At 35.4% G+C, this 19106-nt stretch overlaps 1 protein-coding gene across 2 annotated transcripts; it reads right to left on the bottom strand.

Moving 5' to 3' along the window:
- Window positions 1-204: 204 nt before the first annotated feature.
- On the bottom strand, window positions 205-16335 carry LOC149078866 (uncharacterized). 2 transcript variants are annotated; one of them, XM_089241039.1, is made up of 6 exons: window positions 16143-16335; window positions 13283-13373; window positions 10802-10946; window positions 7324-7457; window positions 6381-6445; window positions 205-3080 (listed from the first exon to the last, which is right to left on the bottom strand). In XM_089241039.1, exons 2-5 carry the CDS (start codon window positions 13353-13355, stop codon window positions 6432-6434), a joined length of 366 nt encoding a protein of 121 aa, XP_089097165.1. In that variant the 5' UTR covers window positions 13356-13373; window positions 16143-16335; the 3' UTR covers window positions 205-3080; window positions 6381-6431. The 2 variants fall into 2 exon arrangements, with proteins under 2 accessions (XP_089097165.1, XP_089097164.1); XM_089241038.1 differs by having other exon boundaries at window positions 16284-16335.
- Between the last annotated feature and the right edge of the window lie 2771 nt (window positions 16336-19106).

Here is a 19106-nt window from a genome sequence, read left to right as displayed (position 1 = left end):
ACACTGTGGGGCACCCCGTATATTGACAATACAAATATATATGTTTTTATATCAACAAAACAAATGCATATAATAACAATAGAGACAAGCCTCCCCACATCACCGATCCATAAAACATATTTTAAAAATAAAATTAATAGATAAATATTTTGATACTTATTATAAAAAATTAGAAAAACTACGAAGTAGAAAAAAAAGTCAAAGTTCCCACGACAATGTTTTTTTTATTATTGCTCACATGCTATGTTTGAACAAAAATAATGCAAACATCAATGTCTACATAGTGGCTTCCAAATGAATAGAAATACATAAATGATAACAACAACCACATTGAACATACAAATTGAAAATACAAGATCATACTGAGATTTGGTCCAGTTCAGCTCGTGAATTTCCAAACATGCATTTCATAGTAACATCTAAAGAGACAAATGTATGCACAGAAATTCACACAGGAACTCCCGAATTGAAAAAGAAATTGTAAATTCTTCGAACCAAATAGTGAAATTCTTGAATAAACATCATAGTTACTCAAATTGAATAACTTCAAAACAGTTTAAAATTAATAAGCTTTATTATCTCTGAGCAAATAATTAATTTCTTGCGATATATATATATATTTGTTTTCTTGCAGCAAAATTTAAATATCGAAAAATATAATTTAAAGACTTTTGAATTCGAGATAGATAATATATGTTATCGAACAATTTGTAAACTAAAATATTTTTTTGTGTGAGTAAAACTTACAATTTTGAGCTTTATAATTAGGTTAAAAGTCTTTGCTTTTTTAAATAATTTCACAGCAAATGAAAACTGCAAACATTTCTTTTGGCACTTCTTCCTACTTGATAGAAAATCTTCATGCTATCGGAGAAATCCCCCATACTCTTATAGACCACTTTTCCAATAAAACCAGAAAAAATATTTGAACATTTCCTAATATTATTGATTTAAGAAATTAATATGTAATTTTGATTATTCAAACTGAACCCAAAGTTATGTTTGAAAAACTTAATGCCAGTGCATGAAATCTGCGGCTAACCGAAATGGTAAAGAAAGTTTCGGAAACTGAATACTTAAAGGTAACATCGCTGAGGGATGATTCTACCCATGCTATATTACATTTAGTTCTTCCCAAAAATAAAAAAAAAGATGCAATTCTCATGCGTAATATAACAGTTGCTTCTAGTGAGGTAATTGACAAACATGCACTGCGATACACAACACGAAAAGTATGATTCTGGCGAGTCTAAATCAGAGTGCTCACATCCACACACATATTTCTATTTATTTACAAACATGAAGAAAATTCTACATATTTTAGGAATGAATCGCTACAATACACATACAATAAGCATATACGTAGACACACGTATACCTGATTTCTTAGGCACTGGCTTTGTACACGTGCATGCTGGGCATGGTAACAAAAAGTGTAAAACAATCCTTTTTCGTATATATAATACAGAATAAATGCAATCGAAGCTTCTTCTGACATAGCAGGATGTGTTGTAAAATATGTTATATCTAAACTATGTACTTAAAAAAGGAAATTTTCTTTTGTCAAATAATGGCACAGAAGGTGATGTCAGTTTCGAAAGCGCGAGGAAATTTTTTTTTGTATATTTGCATGTAGAAAGTGACTTCAATGAAGTAAAAAAAAAATTGGATCTTCAAATATAATGTAATTGATGAATTATCAATAAAATAATCTTCTCTTGAAAAGTAGATTAGATTTTGATGATTTTTCTTCCAAAAAATCTACGCTAATGTAAACTTGAGTTTATAAAAAAAACAAAAAACTATACACTATTATATGTAAATTTGTTATGTTGCTCGCATTTTGAGTAACTTTAATAAAATTTATGAGCACACATATTGTCTTCTTCTCAAAATCAGAAACATCACCTAAATATAGCAAACTACATGGAATAAACATTTCACTCAAGCAGATATTAAAATGTCTGTGTTATGAAATCAGCTAACACATGTTTTGCTGACAGTGTGTTACAGTTTCAAATTTCCCTGACATCGAGTACTGATTGACACAAAAAGAAGAAACACATCTTCATTTTAAGCTCTAAAACAAATACAAGACCTACACTTTTTATCGAATAAGTATATAATTACAGCCCATAATCTATTTCCCAATTAATCTCAACTGTAGCACCCAAAGTAATGGCAGACATCAAGTTATTAATATAAGATACCGATCATAACAACTTCATAGTTATAGAGACCCAAATCAGGAATTTTGTAGTATTTTTTGTGACACTGGTCTATAGGTACTTATTTGAAGGGTATAGTGCCAAAACAAGTTTTCAGTGTGTCTTCTAGCACTGTAAGATTGTATGATTACTGCCCAACAATTTTTTTTCTTTTTAAAAAATAAAAATTTTGCATGATAGTGATTGCTAAGACATCTTTATCTATCTCATCTTATTACGATTGATAACATGTTAAAATTCATCACATATCTTTAACTAATTTATCAAAACTTGAATTCTTTACAACCCGTTGAAGCAATGCTTGGGAATGTAAGAGTTATCAAGCAGCTACTACCTCACCCTGCTGGTCAAAACAAAATGCATTCTTTAAAAAAGCACTCTTTTTTAAATTGATTTTAAAATGTGGACCACATAATTTATGGGGTTCCCTACTGTCGAAACACTCTGGAAATACTAACATGTCTCACTATAGGTTACAATTTAGGAACAGAATAATATATGAGGCACGATCACAGTGGATGGACGTGATGGATCGTAGACTAGGGACATGGCAAATGTTCGGGAATGGATTTAAAAAAAAGTTTAAAAGAAATTACATAATACAAAAAAATACAGGAAGAAATATTTACAAATTTGACTTGAATATAATATACTAAACACATTGAAGAGCGCACACAAAAAAAAGTTACGCTTTGGAAAATCCTGGTTTACATGCAGGATGTTTTTCTGAATAAGCTGGAGGAGGAGGACTGCGAAATACGGGATCAGAAGGAAAAGATGAAACACCACCAGCCGCTTTTACAGGGTTATAAACTGGAGAAACATAAGCAGCAGCGGCAGGATGGGCTGGACCTAGAAGTTCGAAGGAAAAAACAAAAATACATCAATACCTTTGCATTATGCACAGTTCATTCTCTTTACACCAGAGGTACACATATGTGCTCCTTCATTTTTAGTGGTTTTTAATCCTTATTTTAATCCCCTTCTCCCCCTGTTTAATTTTGTGCATTATATTAATGAAAAGATAGACAAACTCAATTTAGCCTTCACTGTGAAAAGCAAACCAAGTTTTCTCTTCAAAAAAATCTAAAAAAAATATTGTACTTTTCAGTTACCCAAAATGTGTTCGAGCCAGTTCAGACAACACTGGTATAAGGGCTTAATGATTCTTTTTCAAGTCAAGACTTGAGGTACATGGCTCAAATGTTCTCGGTAAAGACACTAACTCAAATTAATTAACTTTTTTTTTGTTTTTAAGGGCATTTTGACATACAATAAACACAAGTCAATCAAAAAAAAACCCCCCTTTTTTAATGGTTAATTTTAGCTCAGGTTTGAAGAGATTATATATTTATTGTTATAATTACTAACGTATACAGTGGAGAGGCATATTTCAGGTATGAAAAAAACTATAAGCAAGGAGAATCTGAAACATTAATAAACCAATGTTATTATGTCATTTCATGAATCCATAAATTTATCATAAAAGTTGTTACCACGAAGTAATACTTTACTGTACAAGGCTGAAACTATGGGGGAGAGTACGAAGTATCATGTTTCAAACTGATGAGGGTACACAGAACTGATCACTCCTTCAACATTATGGGGGCACCAAAATGCATGCTTGTCCTGGCTGACTAGCTATTCAGTTGCAGCCCCGATACCATATCCTATATTCATAGCAGCTTATTAGGGGCCATTTAATTATTACATCAGCAACGATGGGGGGAAGGGAGTTTCGGGTTTGCTGATGGGGGCGTTGACTGATGCTTACATCATCATCATCATCAACTCTTTATAAAAATATGAAATATTCTTAATGGCATTTTACTAGGAGTGCAAAAAATAAGGGAAGGAAAAGCTTTCCCTAGTTTGTGGGCACCTGTGTGAACTAACGTCCCCTCCTCCCATTGATAAGCCACCAAAAGACACCCTTCTCTAATAGATCTCTCAGATCTCAGCAGACGTTTCCCCTCATGTCCTATCTGTCACGTATGGGGGGAATTAGGTTGGCTGAATGGTTTTGTGTCCACTAAGTGTGTCACATGCATTGTCCTGGAGTTATTTGCGGGATTCCCGTACATAAACGGATACATGCTCTTTGAATGCGGGTAGGAGTTGTGGTTCATTCGAGGGTGTACATGGTGATCGGGTTGGGGGATGGAATTACCTACTTTTGCTCTGCTCCCCAGATGTACATTCTCGAAGGACAATCTCAATCAGAGGAGTGTGCAGGATCGAGGGAAGCCTTCAAAGAGCATTGAAATTAACAAAAATTTATCATAATAACATATAAACACATCTATTTTTAAAAATATTTTGTTGCATCAAAAATACATTTTTGATCGTCTGTGGGAGTGTAAGTTGCTTGTCGTGCCACCACTCCCTCCTATGCATAAGGCTGTGATTTCATATGTGTTAGGAGGTGGGGGCTGACGAAATTTAACTGGGAGAGGAGGATCAGAGTTTTGCTGACAAGGGGAAGGGGGTCAAAAAAGGCTAAAAATCTGCTGACGTAATACTTGAATGACCCCTTCAATAGTTCTTAGAAAATTGAATGTGATACGTATGCATGGAAACATCAACTGCTTGAGGTAGAAAGTTGAACAAACTACTGTCAAAGTAGGCTATAGTGATTCTAAAAATTAAACAAACCAACACCCAACCATTCATGCGTAGTGTTAGAGTTGAAGCGAAAGTAAAATTTCAGGCTTCATAGTTACGCTTGAATTTAATAAATTGTCAAGGCCTACACTCATGTGAATTATGAAAAAGTGATTTTCTCTGTGATCTAATGCATCAACAGAGGAATGGGGGCAATATGGGAGTAGCGAGTTCATGCCCCCCCCCCAAAGCGGAGTGTTTTGAATTTTTCTGCAACAAGCCCTCAGCTGACTGAAAATATTCTGCAGTAAAAAAATCCTGCCGTTATGTGGTCGCATGGGCATCGTGCTGGACTCTCGTCTTGAGGATTCAGGGTTGAACCCCGTTGATGGCACAGTAGTGGTCACTGAAATTGGCTTTCTGCGGTTTTCCAGCTTCGAGGTATGAATGCGAGACGGTCTACCATTTTTGAAAAAGTCTCTCCGCAGGGAGCAGGCAGTCCTACAACACGATACTGACATAACATGAAAATTCAAGCATTTCTATCTTTACTTCAGGAAATGTAAGGCAGATGGCAGCATGAACATGAAACAAGCGCAACTCGACAACATAAATACGTTAGGGCCACACATACACTAAAAACGCACATTCTCTCTCTCCGGCATGTATAGATTCATTAGAAATTCCACAGAGGAATGTGTATGAGGTGCATGTACGGTATTAGTAGTAGTAGAAAATACCATAATAATGTTTTAAATATACTTTTCTTTAAATTTTCCCTGCGATTATTCTGCAGAAACACTTAGCGTTCTGTTACATACTTCACCGTTTTTGGCATATTCTCCTTTGGGGATCATGGATTACTCTGTTTAGTGGACCAGTCTACTTAAGGGGGGTTATATTTTTGCTCTTCCAAGAGAGTAATCCCTTAACAAGGCTTTACTGTATTTGAAATATATTATTTCTCCAGAGTGCAGCTGAGCGGAAGAATTTTCCTCAACTCAAGTCGTTACAATGAATAACTGACCCAAGTTAGGGTATCTCTGCACATATATTTTTGCACATATATTATCTGCACTTTAAAATTTTTTGCCCATTATATTACAGAACACTGTTTTTGCTCTTATTGGTTCATAATATTCCCGTTTAAAGCTTGCGCGCAGTAAAAATCAATAAAAAACATGTGTTTGCTCACACATAAATGGATAAAAAACATGTGTTTGCCCACACAAAAGCAAAGCCACATAAAATGACCTGAGACAGAGAAGCATTAAATTAGCGCAATAATCAACTGGCACAGTCATTAACTGACTTTAGAAAGACTGACACAAAGATATTACAGATCTGCAGTTTGGGGAGTTGAATGACCCCTTAATAAATTGCACATGATTTAGGCTAATAAAGCACAGAATTTAGGCAAGTGGCAACGAACAGCAAATATCAAAGTGCCCATCAAATTAAACATGTAATATTAGAAGAAGGATGAAAACGAACTGACACAACATAAACCTTACAACACATTATTATAAAACATATGCACACACACACCTTAGCAACCTTCATACAAGTGGGAGGGTTTTTGCTTTGCTGTAACAGCAGTTACACTCTTCCACCTAGAAGGGGGAGAAAAGGTGAGAAGAAAAAAGCGATAAGCCATAAAAACATTGCTTTAATGTCATATCGAATAAAATAAAACCGAACAAAAATATGAAATACTCTTTTTTTTAAGTCTGTACATTTTTTTAATAGTATGAGAATGCACACAGTCAGACATCGGTATAATATCTATAACTTTTAACGTTCCCCCACCTATAACAGTATTTTTCAAAAGTCTCCATCAGCACAATTACCAAGCCAAGCTTACTCTCCATTAAGTCACTCCAATTATGAAGTCACTTTTATTTAATCCCTTCAAGTGGACAAGTTCTGACTGGTGAGATGTCGCCATTTTAACCAATGATGATTTCAAGTGCTCAGGAGTATTTTTTTACTTGTGCTGCCACACATAGCATTATAGTCATAGCAAAAGTTTATATGACATTGTATCCAGATGACTGGTTAAGAGAACTTTGGTGAAAACCGCAGTATCTATATCAGGGCTGGACAAATCCCAAGTGTCAGATTGCTGGACCTCCCTAGCATGGCCCAACCCACACGGGTAAAGGCCAATATCACAGAAGGGACAAAGTCTGGGTCTTATTTGGTCTGACAGATTGCCATGACGACTAAAAAATTTGTACTGGCACCTAAAATGTTCTTTATGTAGTTACTAAATTACACGCTGAAAGCAGCTCAAAATGTTTGGAATTCATAGTAGCATATCTGCAAACATGAAGGAGGGTCACCATGCCCTGAAAAAGTCAAATGAAGCATTATTTTGTATTTTTTCGATTGGGTTAAAAAAATTTTTGCCATCTAGATTTTTTTTATGATTTTTCCTAGCCCTGATATATATAGGTACATAAGGTTCCGCGTTATTTTTGATACGCACCATATACTATGGTTGTAGACCCTCGCTGGCGACATTTGTAGAGCAAGCAACAGCTGCAACAACAGCAACAGCAGAGTATAACCAGAAGTAGTAGCACCAATGAACCTCCAACCAGTCCAGCAATTATGGCAGTGCTGTTGAAAAATAAAAATGAAAAAGCAATGAAAAAATAATTGAATGGAAAAGAAAGGTGAAGGAAAACATGAACATTGATATGTTTTAGCACTTTTTTATTTTATAAACTGAAACAGTTGTTAATCAATATCAGTTCTTAATTGATCAAATATTTCGGAACTGTGATCATTCGAAGAAATGAAAATGACTCATTAAAAATTGCATACACTAAAACTCCCATCAAATGATACCATCCATAACGATAATAAGGTCTCAACATAACAGGGTGATTCCACAATTCGCCTTGCTGCAGTTTACTGGCAAAATGTTGATCCTAACGACATACTTCCAATTAGAAAAAGTATTAAAATAATGTGTAGACGAGTGACATATAAAATCCCCTCTTTTGCAGACACAGTTGGGACAAAAGTACAGGGTGACCCACAGTTTTGAGGACAGGATGTCCGTATGAAAAGTTAATCCTTTTACTCCAATAACTATACAATCAACCCCCTTTGCAACATAAACAATGTATTTGAGTTGTACATGCTATTCCGATACTTTTTCTAATCGGAAGCACGCCTTTAAGATCAATGGGTTGGCAGTAAAATGTAGCAAGAGGAATTTTGGAATCATTCAACTCTAATCCTGGTGCAGCAGGGTCCTACAGCATTTTTGTCAAAACGAAATGTTATTTATTTAGATGGGAAGGGGGGGGGGGGTAAACTGCATAGTGTAAACAAAAAAATTCCATTGATATACAGTGATATCTCAGCTTATCAATTTTTTGGATAACGAAGATTCTTTCAGTGATTTTTTAGTCCCTTTTTTATTGATATTGATGCACAAGCTAACCCAACAGTCACATCGTGAGCTTAGTTTTTGTGCCAATTATCATCAGAATTACTCACTGGAGTCCAATTAATTCCCATCCATCTCAGAATATTTTTCCAGATATACTCCACTTTTCTTCCACGAAGTTTTTTTGAACCATTTCACGTGAACTGAAGCATTAAGCTTTGAGAAAATACACAGAAAAAGCCTAGACTTGAATGTTCTCAATGTATGCATTATTTCAGTGCAAGACTCAGCATCAAACTCAATAGTCTGTACTTTCTTGGAGCTTATCTTTTGCATTTGCATGTATCAGACACAGAAATGAGCTGACCAAAGTTAAAAATGAATAGAGATGCCTATGAACCTGACTGGGATATGTACATAGTGTAAATTAAAATAGTACTTCATTATCTCATCTTCCTGCAAATTCCCATTTGTCCAATTTCGAAGCTGTGCATTTTCACCCTAAGTCAATTTTTGTCTTCTTTTAGAGCTTCTTGTTGATTTACAAAACTTTAAATTTTGGCTAGTACCTGGAACAAATTAAATGATTTTTCACAAAAACTTATGGGAAATCACATTGTGGCTAACAAATGCGATTCAGGACCTAAATTATCTTTTGTTAGCCGAGATATCTTTCTTTCATGCCAAGCACAACTCTGATTTAGTTCCTGATCATACTTTACATCTTATGTACGTGCAGTGAAATTTGGCTACAAATATCACACTGATTCTGACTACCATCACTAAACCACACATGCAACACGTGAAGATTCCTGTGGAGAAATTTTCAACGAATTCGTCTATTCTGGAAAAGTGCTATGTGTATATGTGTGAGCGTAAATAATATATTTAAGAAGTTCTGAGGTATGTATTCGAAGTTCTGCCCCCTATATTTCAAATTGGAAGCAAAAGTGGCAGATGCTTGATTTTCTGTGTTGAATGGCTCATGCGGACGACCTATCTGCCCTCTGTGGAGGAACTTTTTCAAAATGGTAAAGCAGCATACTGATTCAGACTACAATGTATTCCAGACAACCCTCATGAAGCAGATTTGTTATTTCTAAATAACATCCAGATAAGCAAATTTATAACAGACCTTAATTGCAAAAATTTAAGGAAGAACTTAAAAAATAATAGCTTTGTACTATATCAGGGCTCCCACTTGGAAAATTAGAAAAAGTAGGAAGGGCACCCCCCCCCTTCCCAGACAACATAATCATAGCATAATAAAAAAAAAACGCTAAATTTTTTTTTTTTTCATAGCACTATTTCAGCATCCTATAAGATTGACTCGAGCCATAGCAAAATGACAGAAACTACTTTGTATCAAAAGTAATTTTTGGCCAAAACAGGGTATTAGCAACCACAGATAATCTTTTCTGTCTCTCTTCATAATATAAATTATACTCTTTTTTTGGGGTCTTCCACTGTCCAGCCTTCGCCAATGCACACAGCAAATTATAAAGACATATAACTTTTTTTTTAAGAATGACGTCCTTTCAAGACCACTTCCAAAAGCACAGTGCAAAATGTGCAAATTACAAGGTTCAATGTAAATAAGTAAAGGGCATTGTACATCTTTTTTTTTTAAAGGGATTTGTTCACATTTTACTATTCAATGCCAGTGTAATCGTTTTTGACAAATGAAGCACTTGCATTTCTAGCTCTTTGCTGAGCAATACCTCGGCATGGCCTAAAAATACAGAAGACAATTGAATGTTATTTGGTATCATCAGAGTCACAAAACTTAGAATAGGCCTATGTATCCAACTACTTTGTCATGCAAGCTGTTGTTTCACCAATACACAAAATGTACACCATAATTTTGAATGATGAATGTAACTTACTATCTAGGACCATGAAGTAATAAATTCAAAATTATTTTTTCCCATCCAGACACTTACGTTTTTAATGACTACTCTACTTGTTGAACCCTCAAACTAAGCAAACGAAAAATTAATAAACTAAATGGTCCATATACACACTCCATCTGACCTTAAAAACGATACAATTTCTGCTTTGACAGAATCATTAATTGCAATCTACCATATTTGTAATGTTTGGCAATATATAGGATTCCCTCCTCAATTAAAATTAGTTACACAAATTTTGTTGGTACGATTTGGTAAAAGAAAGAGGACAAAAACTAGAAAGTAGGAAAAAAACTAGGAGATTTTACCAGAAAGTAGGAAAAGTAGGACAAAAGGGAGCCCTGACTATATTTTTCTTTACTCAGTATTACAAGGATTTGCATTAACAAAGCATTCACCTATCAGATATACATCTTGTATATCTCAATTTGTGGCTCGATTTCAAATGACTAAGTGACTAATTCAACTGACTAATAAAATATTATGAGCTAGTGGGTGCAATCGCACACTCATAATAAATTCAAATAAAAATATCAATACAAATCAGTGTATGTATGTGTTAAATGTTTCCACACAATCGCATTCAGGAAATTTGATCTAGCAATGACTTTCTTGACAGCAAGAGATAAATAAATTTTTCAAATCCACCTTACTTGTTAACGAAATAATCTGGTAGGTCGCAGCAATAGGGAATGTTGTTTTTGTCATAACAACAGAAGGCTTTCGACTCATCCTGAAACAACACAGGGCAGGTGAACGTGACACCAAATGCAGCCTCACAAGTCATTCCAGCAGATCCTTAAATGAAAACATCAATATTTTTAAATATATGAAATTAGAATAACATAGAAGCTAGAGATGCAAAATATTTTCTGCAATAATCGTTTAGATAACATTCTAGAAGCTGCAATAACAAATAACATAATTTTTAAAATTTTATTTCAAATGAGTATCTCTAAAATTAAAAACAAAATTCCTATAAAATGTCACATGTTCAAGAACAAGTTAAAAAAAATAACAATTAATATTAAATTGATTATTGCATTATGCATTATCAATTTCTCCTCTCACAATGTCATCATAAGATAGACATTTTACTCCATTAAGACAATATTAACTTCACAAGCATAATGAATAGCTACTATGTAAATGACCTGACACAAAATTTGACTCCGGCCTGCCAGGGAGTGTGGAGACCAATTTCGACACCACTTTCCCATAAAATGCGAATGAATTTTTTTAAATCATTGGCATATTATAAAAATTAAACAAATTACGGTTTCATAGTACAAAATGTGTCATTCATCGAAATGGTAACAAATGAAAATGATCCTGCAGACCTCTTACAAAGTTACTCATGGACCACTCTCTCCAAGGATTCGTGGACCACAGGTTGGGAAGCACTTGCCTAGACTCAGGGCGGTAACTAGGACTTTTGCCGGGTGGGGGGGGGGGAAACATCATTTTGCTACCGCCCTCAACTTTAAAATTTGATAAATTTGTAATTGTGTTCTTTATTTTTTTCTAAAACTGCCACCCTTAAATTTTGCTGCCCAGGCAATTGCCCCCTCTAGTTACGACCCTGCCTAGACTAACCATATTTTCTTCTTAAAAATATGCGGGAAAAGTCAGGATTCACACAGGATGCCACTAATTTTTACAAAACATTATCATAGTTAAGTAAAGTTATAAATTGCAGTAAAAAAAAAATTATTAATGGCATCCAAAGTTGCCAATAACAGCCAAAAAAAAAATCAAATACAAGTAAAGTTACCATCTATTTAGAGATAGATAGATTGCTTTTTCTCAGCGCGAGATATCAAGGAAACAGTAATTTCCCGGATATTATGCTGAGGTGAACTCAGAAAGAAAAGTCATCGCATCTCTGTCGGGACTCAAACCCAGGCCCTCTTGCATACCGGGCAAGCATGCTACCCTCTACACCACTGGAGACATGATCCTGCCTTCCTTATTTCACGCACTGTGGCGTGAGGCACTGAAGTAGAGGCATTAGTAGTCTCTCTTAACTTCAGGAATAACTTTGAAGGATAACTTCGATGACTTTTCTTTCCGAGTTCACTTCAGCATAATATCCGGAAAATAACTGTTTCCTTGTTACCATCTATTGCTAAAATTTGTGAAAAATCACAGATGGAGGGAAATAGCTACTACAAGTTGCATTGGGTAAAAGTGCAATTTACCAAAAACATATACAGTCAATTCCTCAGTTTACAAACCATCTCTGTTTGTCAAAAAAAAAAAAAAAATGATTTGGTTTACAAACTTTCTGTCCTACAAGTGGTATTTTGGAAATTCCAAAAAATCAATGCACGGGTCTGAAAGGGATAACAATATTTTCAAAGAGATTTTGAAATTGCCACAATGATATAGTATTTCGTTTAAAATTACCTTAAATAAATATTTTTGAAATCTTCCCAAAGTTTTTATTCTTCTGAAGGTATCTAATAATATTGGTATTTCGCTCAATATGCCCTATAAAAGTGTTGATGTGATGTTGCTACTTTTTTTGTATAACACAAAAAGTGTAATGCAGTAAGCTTCTTTACAGGGGCAAAATTTGTAACTGTGAATTCAATTAATTAATTACAAATTTTTTGCTGCGAATGAATACTTACAAGTGCACTTTCTGCTTATAATACTATTGACAATACCAACTTAGAAGAAGTGCTAGGAACAACATCCATTTTAAAGTTGGTGTTGCATGGTGGTAATGTTTACGTCTCTATATAATAATAATCCCTCTACACCAATATTTTTTCCTGATCCACAGAGTAATGTCATATCGAGGTTTCACTGTATAATGGTATCTCTCTAATTGCTTATATAACAGTTCTCTCCAGTCCCAATGCACTTTTCATAGTGTTAATTTATTTCATCTATAACAACAACTCCTTTGTAATGTTACGTTTCTCTCCGGTTCCTTGAGTATCGTTACATAGGCAAACACCAACGCAACTAATATTTCACTGTATTTTGAAATTGAAGAAGCATGAAGCTGATTTGTTAATGAATTTTTTACAACTAGAAGCAATTATATTTGCAAAAAAAAAAACAATATTGCACCAATATTCAAACATTAAAGCCTCCTAGAATATTTAATGACACATGCTCACCTTGGTCCACAGCATTGAACAATAAAACAGCAAACAAAATGAAGCTGGGGATGGATTTCATGATTGATGCCATCTTCCTTATCTTTCCAGTCTATCAAATTTTCATCATTGAAAAAAATATTAGTAATATCAGTCAATGCATCATTTCAAAAACAGATAATCTAATTTCTCTATCATTGTAAACATTGCAGCTTATCAGAAGCAAACTAATAACTTCAACAAAACAGTGACATAAACTAAATGATAAGCTTCTCTCACTTGTAGACAAAATTTTGACTAATCAGTGCTGAATCCCAGACAGATAATTTCTCCTGTAAGCTATTAGAAACATTTGCACTTTCGTAATCAAACATTTACCCTGTAATATCTTACAGAACTATTGTAATGAATCACTTTATTTTGCTGACAGACACTATTGATAACGATAAATATCAGAAAATTTTCAAAAACATATCTTACTCTTTCTAAATCAACTAGTACATTTTGTTCACAATAAATTAATTCATTAATATAATAATGTTGGCTGAGGCCTATACACCCCGTTGATGGTGACAGAAAAAATGTTTTACATTTTCCGAAAATATAAATGGTGTGGGTGAATCAATGATAGTGGAGGAGAGTTCCAGTTATCTATGATATGCGGAAAGAAACTAAATTTAAAGCAGTCGGGGGAAGCAGAGATATATAGATGGTCAAGTCTGCTAGAGATATATATTGGCTTGGGGATAATACCAAAGGTATCAAAATTAAAATGTCCATGGAGAATTTTAAAAAATGTGGTTAATTGAGAAAAAAAAAAGTTCATGTTTTAGTTCAAAAACAGACACAAAGGAGGACCAACTGCCATAGATAAAGCGGGTGGATTTTTATTTTATATTGATTCCAGCTTCTCAATATTGCTAGTAGTGCAGGGATCCCAAATTTCGGGAGGCATGGGATAGAACTGAAAAAAAAAAGGTTTGATAACAGAAGAGTGTCTATAACATCACGATACTTTAAGGTATCAAGTATCGATCTAGAAATCTCACAACTAAAATATGTTTTTTTTCCTTCAATCAAACAGAAGTTAAATGCAGTTATAAATACAAAATATCAGTATCAATCAGTGTATGTGTACTAAAATGTCCATATGCAATCACATTCAAGAAATTGAATACAACAAAGACCTTCTCAACAAAAGTATGGCAGCCTCTGAAAACCTGCATTCGGATAGTTAAAGCAATTTTATTAGAACCCGGTTAAAAATGTAACCAAGATAAAAATCCCTGTTATCTTTTATATTAAATATTCCAGTACGCACTTCAGAATTTTTTTTTAAATGTAGGTCTCTATACAGGGCCACAACTAGATGCTTGGTCACCCAGGGCAAGCGTGCATTTTGATGCTCCCCTTGTAATGTTGAAGGAGAGCATTTAGAATGAAATTTGCACCTTCTCGGGTCCAGCTCCTGGGGCACGAGACCCGCCTGCTTCGCCCTAGTTGCGGCCCTGGGCCTATATCACTGGATTTGATTACTGAAACTTTGTAATAATTAAATTATTTATTTTAATGTTATATTAGTTGTATATATATTATATTTATTCTGAATTAATTAATTCTAACACAATAGACACGTTTAAAAATAAATACAATAACATGTTGGGGTAAATCGAGAAGCTATCCATACTTAGAATAAGACAAACCATAAGTATTCTGTATGGGAATTGTATAATATTTTATCATGTATATATATATATTGTTTGTAATTGCATTTTTAATTGGGTTGCTGTATTTTTGAAATATATGACATCTATATTAAATATTGTCATGAGCATCTTTTCATCAGCCACCTCGCTGGGCATTTTGCGTGTTGTGGCATGGTTTTTTGTATCTGTATTTGTGATGCAGCTTTACATTTACACTGAAACTGCTGCATAATGATACTCTGGGGACGGAGAAATGCATCGCTATACAGGATTTATCAATATAGATGGAATATATTAACACTTTATTAACTTTGGCGGGACTGTAGAATAATATTGTTATGTATACAGATGATTATTATTATAGAAGGCTTGTTTAGGAATTTCATTGTATATATCTTCTCTTTTATATATATATATATATATAGAAGAATTGAAGAATATTTTTTGTCTTTTCAGAGACTTAATGGGCCCCTTCTCATGTTGAAAGACACACTTCAATGAAATCATAAAACTTTGTAGTCCCCCCCCCCCACCACCCAATTCAGCAATCACATACAAAAAATTTAAGGTGCCAATACCAATTTTCTAGTCACCATGGTTACCTGGCGTCTGGGATTTGTCAAGCCCCGTTATAGCCTGAAGAGGTTCCTCCTCCACCTCCAACAATGCCGATCGGATTCCGAGCAACCTCCGGAATTTATCAAGAAATCAAAAAATTTCTAAGTAAACTTCCAAGCCTAGCGCCCACGGACGCCTCTGCAAATGTGTCAAATATCGACCAGCGTGTGCACGTAAAACCTCCCCTACAACGAAATATGTAGGCTAAAATCCACACCCACGTTCAACTAATTGCGTATGAATCCAGTTCTTAACCTCAACCATCAAAACATGAAAACTTTTTTTTTTTCATGCCTCAAAGCTACAAAGAACCACGGGTTCGAGTCCCGGTTTGAAACAATACCGGCCATAAAAAAATACGTAAATTACAAATTTAATCAGATGATACAATCGTTATTTTCTTCAAGAAGAACGTGAAATAAACGAAATAAATAGCTCAATTAGTTGTGATCAATACGGATATTCACTAAAATAACTGTTGATTTGATAGAGCTGAACAAAAGAAAAGTCAATAATGTGGACAGCAAAGAGACATTCGAAGAGAGCTAAAATCTCACCGCTTGTATTTCAATAATCACAATTATTCTTCAACAATCGTTCAATGAAGAGAAAAACAATCGAAACTGATAACTTTCTCTAATAAAAGATCAATTGTTTTTTCTCTCTCTATAGATATGTAAATGTCAAAAAATACTCACCAACTGAAACTAAAACTAATAAACGTCACGCAGCAGTGATTCACTCTCCAATGATGGCGTCTGTACTTTGTCCAGGGATGCTGCCAAGATCGGCGAAAAAGGACGCCAAGAGAGAGACGCCGTCGTCGCGTGCGTGTATACGTACAGTATCGGAGAAAAGGGGGGGGGGGAATTTCTCCAGCCAATGAATTCTCGGAAATGAAGCCAAAACTAAATTAATTAAAATAAAATTTTTCATCTGGAGAAACCATGAAGAAGAAGAAAAAAATTCATTTAATTCTTGTTCGATCTAATCTCAATTTATCAAAAGATTTTAATCCGCGCGCGTCCCTTGTAATCAATAAGTTCGAGCAGCTCATAAAGAAGAAATTCGTTTTTGTTTTTTTTTCAATTTACGTAGCCCAGTGGCACGAGGCCCGGACTAGGAAGGGGGCGATGGAGGGCAATTGTTCCGGGAGGAGTGCTTCTGGAAGTTCTTAGAGCTCGCAAGTATGACGAAAAGAGTGACCCAGGCAACGTCGGACCTGGTCGGTGAAATCCCATTAGATTGAAGTTGAGAGTGTGTATGCATTGAAGTGACCAGGGCCGCAACTCGGGAGGGGGGGGGGGGTCTGGTGCCCCAGACGCTGGACCAGAAGGGGGGGGGTTCAAATTTCACCCTTTAACTTTTCCTTTAAAATTACAAGGGGGCGCCAAAATGTGTGCTTGCCCCCAGGTGGCCAAACATCTAGTTGCAGTCCTGGAAGTAACTAAAAAAGAATAACAGACATTGCCGTCTTAACGCATACCCGGGCACGGCCCGGGGGCCTCAAGAGAATGCGGCTCTCACAAAAAATGAGACCCAGTTAAAATTTTCGAGAATTTGTCAGGTGGGATCTCAGAAAAATTACTTGGCCCGGGGACCCATGACGCTCTAAAGACGGCCCTGCCAAGAGAATGAAGGGCCGGGTCGTTGAGAGGTCAAAAGAGTGACCAAGAAAATGTAGAAGCTTGTGACTGACTAAGAAAGAGTGACTTTAAGACAGAGGGGTATTTACAGGAATAGGGGATAAGTGGGTTACAGTTTGGGGCAGCAAATAAGCGGTCAAGGGAATTAGACTGGCATAGGACAAAGGCGGTATATACTGTATTTTGTGTAGCCCACAGGCGGTTAAACCATAAACTCACCTCCATAGTCGTGAGCAGGATTTGTGGGGGGGGGGGGGGGGGTTCAATTTGTTTTTCTTCTTAAGGGGGTATATTTTTTCCTTCAAAATAACACTATAACGCCCCCCCCCCCTGCGTTCACCAATGTCCATCTCTGATTTTCAGAGAGGCCTTGAACATTTTGAACAAATATCAATAGTTTATATTACAGTAGAGACAACGTCTCGATAAGAGTTACCCTCGGGAGCGAATAATTTGTCCTCTGAAGGAGAGTGCCTGTTTTCTGGCAGTGAAAGTTCACTCAAACAAGTTGATATAATTCAAAAAATTGTCCGTCTACGGGAAGTGTCCGCTGAAGGGGAGTGTCTGTTATTGGAGGTTCCACTGTAGTATCATTTTATATTAGTAATTGTACATAATTCTTTAGGCTTTGGAATTGAAATCAAATAATCAATTTGAATTGAATAAAAAGTTTTTAAATTTATCGCTAGAGGATGTTATAAGACAGTGTTATCTGATAATTAATTAATTAACAACTATCACGTTTAACCTTCATTCCATGTCTATATCTGTTTTCGTTCGAAAGATAATTAATTATCCCCCTCTGCATATTTTCTATCTCAAAACTATATTGATGCAATAATTGGATTGTTGGAAAAATAATTGGATTGTTGGAAAAATAATTGTTGCGCTTGGAAAATTTGTAAACCATTGTGATATAATGTAAACAAAACCAGTTTAAGGTCATATCATTTCATTGTTGAGCGCTGACCTTGCTGAAGGTCATCAAGAAAGAAAAGAAAGCATTGTTGTTGATTAATGTTTGTTTGCCAACACGGTCGCTAAGTAACAATGCTGTAAGCTGGGAAAAAATATTTTACAGGCAGCGCCTCCAGCGGAAAATGAATGAAATTATCTCATTAAAGCAAAACAAAAAAAAAACGGGGGGGGGGGGAGAGAGAATGATATCTATATATATATATTTTTTCGTTTGAGGCAGTGATTCCCAAACAGTGCGACGCGGCACATTCACGTGACGCATATACCGAACTTTGACGCGATTTGACGTGCTCTCTCTCCCCCCCCCCCTCCCCTCACGTACATACAAAAACTCACGATTCTTGCTTTAATAACCGATTATCCGTAGCATTGCCCTTAAATTCTGGACAGGAGGTTCCCCCCGGACAAGACTTCTTACGAACCCTTCTGTATTGAATCAATAGCCCATAAAAACAATTATAAGAATTGCCTGTGGCACCAGAGCTGGAGTCCTGCCAACTCTATCCTTGTGGGGGAGAGGGCCCTGATCCATTTCTCCCTTGCTAGAGTTACCAGCTAGGATGGATCTTATCAGACCACGAAGTCTTGAGCAAAAAATCATCAAAATAATAATTATCAATAATTATTTTGGCAAATTATTTTCTTCTAATCCTCACATAAATTTTTTTTTTGGTTATTGTTATATTTAATATTTTAATACGTGAAGCACAGCGTGGCCCACTTTGCTTCACATCCTTAAGGGCCGTTCTAAAGTAACTACTGTACAAATTTTTCTGTATACAGTACTATTATACGAAGAGATGGTATTTTTTCGACCTGAAATTTACTGAGAAATTAAATTTTTCTGGATGTTAAGGCCGAAACTGATATTTGGAAAGAAAAGTGATTTGCCTCCTT

The sequence above is a fragment of the Pholcus phalangioides genome, unplaced genomic scaffold (assembly GCF_987345545.1).
Source record: "Pholcus phalangioides strain wild (caught in Gottingen) unplaced genomic scaffold, Ppha-v1.0 ptg000013l_1, whole genome shotgun sequence".
In the NCBI taxonomy this organism is placed as follows: Eukaryota; Metazoa; Arthropoda; class Arachnida; order Araneae; family Pholcidae; genus Pholcus; species Pholcus phalangioides.
The sequence above is the reverse complement of the archived record's forward strand: the minus strand, read 5'-3'. Positions and strand labels throughout refer to the sequence as shown.